The 11,181-nt window shown below is 42.4% G+C and overlaps 2 protein-coding genes across 6 annotated transcripts; both read right to left on the bottom strand.

Annotated features, from left to right (window-relative positions):
- Positions 1-1,742: 1,742 nt before the first annotated feature.
- LOC139924158 (heterogeneous nuclear ribonucleoprotein A0-like) lies at positions 1,743-3,452 on the bottom strand. Its single transcript, XM_071915123.2, has one exon. The coding sequence runs from the start codon at positions 3,384-3,386 to the stop codon at positions 2,481-2,483; it is 906 nt and encodes a 301-aa protein (XP_071771224.1). The 5' UTR covers positions 3,387-3,452; the 3' UTR covers positions 1,743-2,480.
- A 2,443-nt stretch (positions 3,453-5,895) lies between these two features.
- LOC139924149 (heterogeneous nuclear ribonucleoprotein A0-like) lies at positions 5,896-9,732 on the bottom strand. Of its 5 annotated transcripts, XM_078288979.1 has the most exons (5): positions 8,546-9,732; positions 7,412-7,562; positions 6,974-7,080; positions 6,254-6,392; positions 5,896-6,006 (listed from the first exon to the last, which is right to left on the bottom strand). In XM_078288979.1, the coding sequence occupies exon 1, from the start codon at positions 9,681-9,683 to the stop codon at positions 8,736-8,738; it is 948 nt and encodes a 315-aa protein (XP_078145105.1). In that variant the 5' UTR covers positions 9,684-9,732; the 3' UTR covers positions 5,896-6,006; positions 6,254-6,392; positions 6,974-7,080; positions 7,412-7,562; positions 8,546-8,735. The 5 variants fall into 5 exon arrangements, with proteins under 5 accessions (XP_078145105.1, XP_071771210.1, XP_071771211.1 ...); XM_071915109.2 differs by having other exon boundaries at positions 5,896-6,392; XM_071915110.2 differs by lacking the exon at positions 6,254-6,392.
- Positions 9,733-11,181: the final 1,449 nt, after the last annotated feature.

Below are 11,181 nucleotides of genomic sequence, written 5' to 3'. Positions count from 1 at the left end.
AAAGTATATAGTAACAGGTTAAAATATGTAGCCTAATAACTTTATCATAAATAATTTCTATTTCACCCCATTAAAAAAACAGAATGATTGGCAAGCGGGATCCAAAAATCCTATTTATTTTCATCATAGGCAAAACAAAAAAGTGGAAAGCCTCGAAATGACAACAACACATGAGAGGACAATGCATGGAGAGCAGACTCTGGGCGTTTATTGTACCCAGAAATAGCGGCAGAGTGAGAGCTCTTAGTTTCTTCCTCCACTCAGCTGCCTGCTACACCTATTCTTCACTCTAATCCGGTCAAAAAAATAAAAAAAACTTCTCTACACAAGTCAAACAAGTGTGGTGAACCAAACAGCATTACCGTCACTGTTTCTCTGTTTAACTCCATTATAGTTCAGAACCATAAAAGCAAGAAATTTAACCTCCTCTTCCTCCTCCTCCGTTGCTTGGTTACGAGCTGATGGAGAGACTCCGGTGACGATGAGCCTCAAACACAAACTGTGACTATATGCTCTCTCTATATATACTATATGCTCACACTGTCTAACAGATTTTCTTAATAGATTAAACTATAGTTAATCCCAACAATACCAATATTACTCATTAGTTGTGAGATTAGATTTGGAAAGATGTCGGTGAGTTCAAGGTTGTGACTGGATAAAATCAAGTCAAGCGACGCAGGTAATTGGTTAATGGAATTAAATTCGTTTAACTGGATGAAAATGTTAACATTAGCTGGCTGTGATTGCATCAACATAAGACAGGTGCTCTTATAGTAAAAACTACAAAACCAGTCCAGAGCTGTTATTTTATCTCTATTGGTCCAATCTGCTGCTGCAAGGGTCACATTTCCCCAAGGGGATGATTAAGAGTTTCATCTTTAAGATCTTACCTTATGATCAATTAACTGCATGTCTTAGGTGGGCTAACTATATTAAAACGATATAAAAGCCCATGATCTGGGCCAATAAAATAGCTCCTCCTCAAGAACACGTGGTTCTTGAGCTGTAGGCCTAGTTAGCTTCCTGGAGTTTCATTTTTTCACTGACTAGAGCTGACAAAACATGCAAGAATGTCTTCTGATTTAAGGAACAATGCTTAACATTTTTATATATATATATTTAATACATCCACTCCTCAGATTGGTGTTCCTAGTCGAAGTAAATTTAACTGGGACACCTTGAAAAAGTGTGATAATCCCTTTCCTAAACATACTACTTTTAGATTTTTAGACTCTTAGATTATACTCCAGGATGTCAGACATCACCAAAATGTATAAAAACAAAAGACGATAATGGAGAATAAGAAACGAGGTCAAGAAAACAGGACTGTTCAGGGAAGACAAGGAGCTGCAACCGCCGAGAAAACGGGTGTGATCCTAAATACCGCTTCCGCTCACTCCGTCTCTGCCTCCAACAGCATTGGCAAGTAAATCTCTGCCTGTATAAAATGGCCGATGAGGAAATGGGGGGATTTAGAAGCAATACTCCCTCCTGGTGGTACCTTTATGAATTCAACTATAATTCACATGGCTGTATTTAATGGAAAATGAAGGTAAATTATTCAATGCAAGTTAATCTAAGTCAAGTAAAAAAAAAAAAAATTCAAAAAAAAAAAAAAAAAGGCACAATACCCCTGCAAATGATAGAAAGCAACAACCCCAATGCTGCTTTAAAGCATGAACTGTTGAAATGAGCCCGAGTCATATACCCAGAATTAAGTGAATGCGAGATCAGAGATGTTGATTTTCAAAACATTAAAAACTTTAATAATAAAAGCAGGAAGAGTAAAACATAAGGGTGAACTGAACATGAATTCCACAAACATTTTTATCTCAACTGCGAAGTATTAATAAGCAAAAGCATGGGTGGGACGGGAAAAATGGAAAGAAAAAAAAAAAAGGTCATTAGGTCAATTTACAATTAACAAAAAAAAAATGCAGTTATCAAAATAATCCGTGACATTTCTCGAAAATAATACTTTGTCACGAAATTTTAAGATCAAGAAACTCAAGCAACCAAGACCCAAGTCTCACACTGCTACCAACTCCACTGATACCCTGAGTTCATGATGCAAAAATAACAGACATATCTGGCTGGCTTGCAAAGACAAACAACTCCATTCTTAAATTTTGAAGCAGTGACTGACAATGATTACGGTTTTACTTAATGTCAAAACAAAATAAGGTAACCCCCCCAGACATAACAAAGTACATTTCAGCAAAGTTTAATTCTTGGGAGTAAAGTCCGTAATGTCTGTTGAGTGTGAGGACAGATGGGGGTCCGGGTGGGGGCAGAGAGGATTCAGGACAGTCCCATTCATTTTGTGTGGGTGATGGGCGCTGCTCCCTCCGTTGGAAATCAACAAAGACCGCCCCACCCCCACCCGGGCCTGTGTGTGATATGTGTGTAAATTCAGTTCTTTGTAATCAGATTTTTTTTTCCCCATGAACATTGCAAAAACTCAAAAAGGAAGCTATTTAATAGCCACTGTATCCACCACCCCTGCCGTATGCACCACCGCCGCCGCCCCCTCTAGCGTAAGGAGCCCCGCTCCTGTTTGAGTAGTTGCCCGTCTTCATGGCACCGTAACCGGAGGACTGCTGTCCATAGTCTCCCCCAAAGTCACTGTACCCGTTGCCGTATGAGCCTCCCATCTGGCCGTAGCCTCCACCATATCCCCCCTGGCCGTATCCGCCATTACCGTATCCTCCACTATACCCGCCATCGTTGTAACCACCGCCGTAGTTGCCGCCATAGCCTCCGTAGCCTCCACCTCTTCCGCCGCCATAGCCATTGTACGACATAGACCTTCCTCCGCGGCCTCTTCCTCCCCTGCCGCCGGTCGCCTGCATCTCCTGCTTGGTCAGAGCTTTCTTCACCTCCACTTTGTGTCCGTTGACGGTGTGGAATTTCATCAGCACTGCTTTGTCGGCAGAGTCGTTGTCCTCGAAGTAGACAAAGCCGAAGCCTCTCTTCCTACCGGTCTCTTTGTCGGAGATGACTTCGACCTTCTCCACCATGCCGTACTGGGAGAAATACTCTGTCAGGTGATCCGCCTCGATGTCGTCTTTCAGCCCGCCAACGAAAATCTTCTTGACTTTGGCCAGGGCTTCTGGTTTGTTAGCATCCTCTCGGGCCACGGCCCTCTTCACCTCCACGCTGTTGCCATCTACGACATGTGGCCTAGCGGCCATTGCTGCATCGGCCTCCTCGGTTGTCGAGTAGGTTACAAAGCCGAAACAGCGGGAGCGCTGCAGTTGCTGGTTCAGGACCACAACGCAGTCGGTCAGCGTACCGAACTGCTCAAAATGCTGGCGGAGGCCATCGTCGGTGGTCTCCACGTTCAGTCCCCCGACAAAAAGCTTGCAAAGTTGGTTCGTCATGATTGAACTTGGACTGAGAAAGGAACAGTGCTAAGCTCGGTCCCTCTTCTTCTTCAATGGAGAAACGTATGGGCCGTCCGCTTGACTCTTGCCTGCGTAGGACTACGTGGCTAGCGCTGATTGGTTGTCTCGAAACTACCTCCACCCACATTGACGTTCAAACGATTCGCGTTAATGCTGCCTTCAGTTCTATCGGAAATATCTTAATTACGAATTGAGCACATAGACAGTAGTAGTAGACAGGAAAGACAGACTGTTCTGATTCCCATGTAGTTACGGTATGTACAGTTTAGGAGACGTGTATTGAGGGAGAAACAGGGGCAGGGGCAGGGGCAGGGGCAGGGGAAGGGGGGGGGGGATGTATAGGCTACATTTAGCTAATCAATTAATTAAAACATAAATTGATGCGCATTTCTCAATTTTGCTGTGCTGTAGCAGTAAAAAGTAGCACAGTGCCACTTCGTTTCTAAAAAAAAAAAAAAAAAAAGTCACTGAACACTTGATACAGCAGGGACAGGCAACCATGTGCCATGATGTGAGAGCCTGCAGGTTTTCATTCCAGCCAGACTACACCAGGTGATTTCACTGATTAGCTCCTCGTCTCTGGTTAAAGGTTGGCCTATCAGTGAAATCACCTGGTGTAGTCTTTGGCTGGAATGAAAACCTGCCATGGCACGTGGCTGCCATGTGACTGTGTCATATTTACGAGATCCGACCCCGGAAGAAACGTTTAGGGCAAGCACTTGAAGGCAGCATTAGACATGATATCGGATTGCCAAGAAAACTGCTTTTACAGAATATCTCACATGTTAAATGACTACATGGGAATGGATTACACTAAGTAGTTTAGTGTTATAGCATCCTACTTACTTTTGCCACATCAAAATGACACAGTGATCACCCAAGCGACTGCAGGACAGGTCATCAACATCAACAGCAGTGTAACCCCTCAGTCTAAAAGCTTGCATAACGCAGTGCGTAAGATTTCAGTTGATCATTCTATTACAACAGCTCCCACTGCCCAGAATTACTCAAGACATTCAACGTACTGCACTATGTGCAAGGTTCCTCTGCAGTTTCGATTTCAAAGTATAACCCTTTTCTCTATGCCTTCATATCATGTTCATTCTTCTTAGTCAATTGTTTTCCATACTTTTTATACAATTTCCAAACTTCTGAAGACTTGGAATTGCCAAAGAATTTTCCCATACATTTCCAGACCTACGTAGGAACCATGTACAGGGTTCCTACATAGTACTACTACATAATACTAACCCTAACTTGACTTCACCATGACCTCTTTTCAAATTTCCATGACCAAATGTTAATGAGACTGAATTAAAAAGTAACCATCAACTACACTAACTTTAAGCATTAGTTTTTCCACTTTAAAATCAAGGATTATATTTTAATTGTCAACAAAAAAGCAACCAACAATATTTTCTTCCAACAGGGAGGTCTGGACTGTTTCAGAGCCAGTCAGAGAAGGGGGGGGGGGGAAGCATTACAAATAAAATCTTTAATTACTCAATTTAAATAAAACCTGTAGACAGAGAAGGGAATACAGCTCATCTCTAGTGGCTGGGATGGCTGATCCTCCAAAAAAATTCCAAGGCACACTTCTTTGCTGAAAAAGTTAAAAAGCCTTTATTGTATGGACTACGCCAACGCAACTATACAGTCTTCATCAGGGTGGCATATGTCCTGATGACGGCCTTTTTCAGCAAAAAAGTGTGCCTTGGAATTTTTTTGGAGGATCAGCCATCCCAGCCACTAGAGATGAGCTGTATTCCCTTCTCTGTCTATTGATATCTAAACCTTGACTCCAACGAGCACCTTTTTTGAAACTTGGTCAGCAAAGCAGCACTCCTTTAGCTTCATTCTATAAAATAAAACCTGTTTGAGAACTTCTCCAGGCCTGGAAAATACAATTGTAAAATCACTAAAATCAATAACTTCTCCAGGGGTGTGGGAACCCTTCCTTTAAATTTAAACTGAGGCAGACAAGTCTTGGAAGAATGGACACTAATCAAGACTTGTTGGTTTCTGTGACACAAGCAGGGCATGGGGGGGGGGGGGGGGGGATACAAGCAATACAAGAATCATCTTTTCAATCACTTGTTATACTTTTGAGAAACGGGTAAAAACAGCCCTGCCATGTCCCTTGGTTAAATTGAAAGTTGCAAGCATTGAAGGGAATGACATATTGCATCTAAAAGCTGAAAATGCACTCAAAACATTTTAAGATTCCAACCAAGGTGACTCAAACATGAGTAATTATATCACCAATTCTGTGGAAACTTCCTGCTCCTTTTGCATCTTATGACTCACTCCTGTAAAACCAGTCAGTCTTACAATCACCAACGCCACAATGAAAATCTTTAGTGCGACCCTTCGGTTTCGTCCTTATTCTGACTCCTTTGTGAAAGCCATCACCAGGGAACTACAATGGAAACATGCTACAACATTATCCTTCTCTTCAAATGTTTGAAAGTAACACAACAGTAAGTCTCTTTGTATAAAAATATTTATTTTGGATTTATAAAAAAAAAGCATCATGTCAGGCGTTTCCTCTTTCTCCAAACTACGGGATGATCAGAAACTGTCAAGCCCTTCTATCCTAAAAAAGGGGTAAAAGAGAATAAAATGTAGTAAAATGCACACCGCCAACACCACAATACAAAGCTTCACATGAATACAAGTAGTAGTTCGTCAGATTATACCAACTGTGCCATGCTGGATGTCCCAAAGCATCAAGATAAATCATAACTTTGACGATCAACATGGAAACAAACCCCATTAAAAAATAAGTTTAATTGTTCGCATCTTTTGTGTACTCTATAATCATTAGAGATTTTCACACCAACCTTTCCTAATGTTCATTTAAAATTCATGGTTACTCCAGCTCCATTTTAAGCCACTGGTGTGAAGATGCTTGTGGAAAGCCCAGCAATGTAAGCCCATAAAATCCTTTGATTTAGACCCATTTCCTCTGGAGCACAGTTCCTATGCCAACAGACATGACAGCATAGAAAATTGAGCATTTTAAGCTTTGCTCTGGTAGCAAATGCTTATCTTAGCAATTACCTTTGGATTTGCTCAGTTTAACAAGAGCAAAAGCAGGTCCGACATACTCCTTGACCACTTTGAAAAACGTCCCAAAATTGTGGAGAAAGTGACATTACAGGAGGCTACAACTTGTAGTATTTGGCATTTGGACCCTCGCCCCCATTTTATTTCAGTTGGTTTGGGCCACTGAATGGGGACATTCACTGGGACAATCACCGACTGTCACCGCCGCTCATTGATTCCTCTGAGATAAATGACTCCGATTTTCCTCTTCACCTAAAAGCATACATTATGTCTGAAAGCTCATACTGAACTACAAGAGGTTTGATCAAAATAGTCAGGAAATAGTGAGGGACAGCAAGAGGCACAGGTCATCTTGCTAATGAATGGAAATAATAGTTTCCAAAAATGTAAAACCATCACATCTGTAGTATGACCTTTCAGATATAAACCTTGGAAAAACACTTTATAGTACACATTGATCACACTGGGGAATCCATCCTGGAATCTGACATCACCTGAGGGGGAGAAGGAACGACCATCTCTCCGGTCCCCCCGTCGGCGTGGAGACACACACCCCATCATTACCAGGGTGATGTCCTGGCGCCCAGGTTACAGTAGCAACCTGGAGGAGAGATGGGAGAGAAACAGAATGAGAAACTGGACAGGTGAAGGTTTTCCGGAGGAGACACCAATTTATCGTTCCATTATTTCATTTAATGGTGGAACAAAACTTGGGTCCCCCTCCACCCACTTAAACTTCATTAAGAAAGGACCAAATTGAGTAGAAACCCCCTTTTTTTTAATATTAGCTAAATGAGACGCATTTAAAGCTATGAGTCAGAAAAGTAAAAGTTGTTCCTTTAAGATAAAACATGGTACACTTGTGCACCATCTCAAGAGAAATTCCATACATGGTTGACCAACACATAGTGAAGACAGGTTGATTTACATACCTAGTTTGCTGGATGTGGATATCCTAAAGAGATATTTCAGACTCCTATCACAATCGACCCCAGGTAATCAACAGGGTCCTGATGTAGCCTATAAACAAACTGCTACGGCTATTTTGGCTGGGATAGCCTACTGGGATACGAGTAAGAACACCTAAATGTAGGAATAATCAAAGATAAATATCAGAGCCCCCATGTCCACATATAGTTATGTATTCAAGAAAGAAAAAAAAAATCAAAAAGGTTAGAGATGAACAATGTCCACAAATTACTTTTAAAAACAAGGCAAAACCCTACAAAGCCTACATGCATTGGCTGTGTGTAGACTACAACCGTTGTCCATTTCACCCACCTGCGAGTAAGGGATTTAACAGTGGGAAAGATGCCATATAACTAATGTTCAACAAGATGAAGTCAAAGTCACTTATAAAACCTGTGGAACTTAAGGCAGCCTTGTTAAATAAGTAAAATAACTAAGCTAAGTTTGTATAACGTTTTATTTAAAATGAACATACATATGCAAGTGTTTTTTAACAATAGTAAGTTTTGATCTCCAGACATGAAAGTATACAATATACATGAGATATTGCTACAAGTAAATGGAAAAGATGAACAATATTTAAATAAACTGGACACTATGTCTATGCGTGGTGGGAATTCAATCACTATTTTACACAACATATGGGGCAAGAACAAGGAAACTGCCTGGATACTGCAGTATCACTTTCCCGCCTTTACTAAATGACTATTACGTAGTGAATAATTATACAAATGTATGTATATCAGTGTGACATAGCTGAGAAATCCAAATCCACAACACATGCGTTCTCATCCCCATACATTGAAAACACACGATTTTTACTCCAGGAAAACAAAATCTAATTGCTTAAAATGCAAAGAGGAAAAATAATTCCATTCCAACAAAACAATCCTACATCGAAGTTTCCAAAAAACTGGGGTACGCAAATAAAAAAAAATATAATAATATCCACCTCTATAAACGACAGCTACACGCCCTCGACGTGGGGACATAAAATAAAACGATTCACTGTATATTCTTTATTTGACCGTGTCCTAGTAGTACAGCAACAACTGCTGCTCGTGTAAATCAGGTTTTCTGGGAAGTGATCTTCCTACCTGTTTGGGTTTTTGAGGTCTTCATTATGATTTGGGGGGGGGGTTTTCACAGTGTCCACATTTCTGCCGTGGTTGGATTTTGCGGCAGACGCCCCATTACCGAATTTGAGTTTGACGTCCAGATCTGGAGGTATGGCTGAGGGTGTGTGGAGATTTTCGTTTTCATAGTCCTTTATAGCTGCAGATGGATTTAGTAGCCGCTGCCATAGCCCCCTCTCTGGTAGCCACCGCCGCCGCCGCCACCCCCTCGGGTGTAGGGAGCGGCGCTCCTCTGAGCACCGTAGCCGGCAGAAGGGCCTTTCATTGGGCCATAACCAGAGGGCTGCTGGCCATAACCACTGCCGAAGTCACTGTAGCCGTTTCCGCCACCATAACCTCCCATCTGGTCTCCGTAGCCGCCTCCATAACCCCCGCCATATCCTCCTCCTCCATAGCCTCCGCCATAACCGCCGCCATAGCCACCTCCGTAGCCTCCGCCATAGCCGCCATCATTGCCGCCGTAGCTGTTGTACCCTCCTCTGCCGCCGAAGCCATTTTGATTTCCCCTCATGCCCCTCATCCCCCCTCTGCCTCCCCTCATCATACCGGACCTATTCGCTGCCTGCATCTCCTGCTTGGTCAGGGCTTTCTTCACCTCAACCTTGTGTCCCTTGACGGTGTGGAACTTCATTACAACTGCCTTGTCAGCTGAGTCATTGTCGGTGAAGTGGACAAAGCCGAATCCCCTCTTCCTTCCGCCCTCCTTCTCTGAAATGACTTCGGCCTTCTCGATTTCACCGAACTGGGAGAAATACTCGGTCATGTGCTCCTCTTCAATGTCGTCTTTCAGTCCCCCGACGAAGATTTTCTTCACCTTTGCAAGGGCCTCTGGTTTGTTGGCGTCTTCTCTCGCCACGGCTCTCTTCAGCTCGACCGTGGTGCCGTCGACGACATGTGGCCTAGCCGCCATTGCTGCATCGGCCTCCTCGGCTGTCGAGTAGGTTACAAAGCCGAAACAACGAGACCGTTGAAGCTGCTTGTTCACGACGACGACGCAGTCGGTGAGCTTACCGAACTGCTCGAAGTGCTTGCGGAGCCCGTCGTCGTCGGTGTCCACGTTCAGTCCACCGACGAAAAGTTTACAAAGTTGGTCTGTCATTTTTTTAATAAAGATTAGTTGACCGTTACTCGACCGGATCGAAAGTCAGCTAAGCTGGAAGGTGGTGGGGGAGGAGGAACGCAACTTGTATTTATACCAGACGACGTGTGACGACAGAAAATCGTCAACACCTCTTCCGCTTGAGCAGAGTAGCTATTCTTCATTCTTCATCCAAAAATTATGCAAAGTAATCACTAGTCTGCTTCAGTTTCGATTGAGCAAGCTAAACGAAAAATTACATTAATATTCCGAAATGATGGACGTATAGTATCAATATTGAGTTTACAGTAACCATATCGTACTTGGTGCCATATTTATGTCCTCGTTTTATGTATCACTGTATTCCTATGGTATATCCTGTAAATTGCATAGTTTGCTGCGATATTAGTATCCGTCTAAAATGTATTTTAGGATTACTAAAGCTCAGTTAGTACGGGAAAGATTACTGAATTCGCACTGAAATGTCCTATTAGCCTATTTTGCATTAGACCTCTTCTGAACCCCTGCCAAAATAAATTAAATTAGATAAAATACACAAAATTGGAAATCTGATTTACCCCCCCCCCCCAAGACGTCAGATTTCATGACTGGAAAAAGTGTTTTTATGTCATAGAGTAGGACCTTGGTCACCTCTGCTGTCTTTGGTGAAGGGTGGCTCCCCATGTGAATGAAGATTTATTCTATTCTATTTCAGGTTTTATTGAAAAGAAATGAAGGGCAGTGTGACCTATCAAGTTATAGTATGAAGTTACCTGGCCAACAGATACTTAAAATGTTTTCCACAGGGATCTGAAACTGCAGAATCCTTGTTTGACCCCTGATGTACATTGATAGGGGTTATTTCCCCCAGCAGAGCCTGTGCCTGCAGCATGGCCATAAGACAATGGCTGTGGCAGAAGGCAGTGAGCTGGCTGATTTGTGTATGAATGGGATAAAGTGGCTCTCACTAGAGACAGATGCTTGTTAGCATCAGATAGCTGGAGGGGGGAAGGGGGCATTGAGACAGGAGGTGCCAACAGTATCAACAAGGAACCTCCAATCTTTCATCAGCAGCAGCTCCATGGTTGGTGTGCAAATGGTTGTGAGGACCACACACGAGTTATTTCTACACCAGTTTAGGGATTTCAAATTCAACTACTTAGAGAGGTGTCTCTTTTTTGAATGGTCTAGGCCAACACTGAGTGAGAAGGCAACAGAACAAAAGATAAGATCTGCTGTTCCCACAATTCTACACTGAAATTTCTTTTGCATATAGAAGACAATACCCCTGCCCACTTTTGTGTTAATAAATCCTACTGCAAAATGCTGTCCATATTTGCCAGTATATACCACATAAAGTAAAAAATGTTGCCACTTCTAAAGCAAGGTGTTAAAAATTACAATTGAGGCCAAAAAATACATTTAATTAATATCAGTCTCTATAGTTATTAACAGTCATTTCTTTTGCCTTGCTCATTTATTGCTGTGAAATCCACATTATCCTTTGGGAAAGTCAACA

The sequence above is a fragment of the Centroberyx gerrardi genome, chromosome 16 (genome assembly GCF_048128805.1).
Source record: "Centroberyx gerrardi isolate f3 chromosome 16, fCenGer3.hap1.cur.20231027, whole genome shotgun sequence".
NCBI lineage: Eukaryota > Metazoa > Chordata > Actinopteri > Beryciformes > Berycidae > Centroberyx > Centroberyx gerrardi.
The sequence above is the reverse complement of the archived record's forward strand: the minus strand, read 5'-3'. Positions and strand labels throughout refer to the sequence as shown.

Bases quoted from the DNA above. Each gene is read 5' to 3' on its own strand.
- LOC139924158 (XM_071915123.2), bottom strand. From the start codon at position 3,386: ATGACGAACCAACTTTGCAAGCTTTTTGTCGGGGGACTGAACGTGGAG.
- LOC139924149 (XM_071915109.2), bottom strand. From the start codon at position 9,683: ATGACAGACCAACTTTGTAAACTTTTCGTCGGTGGACTGAACGTGGAC.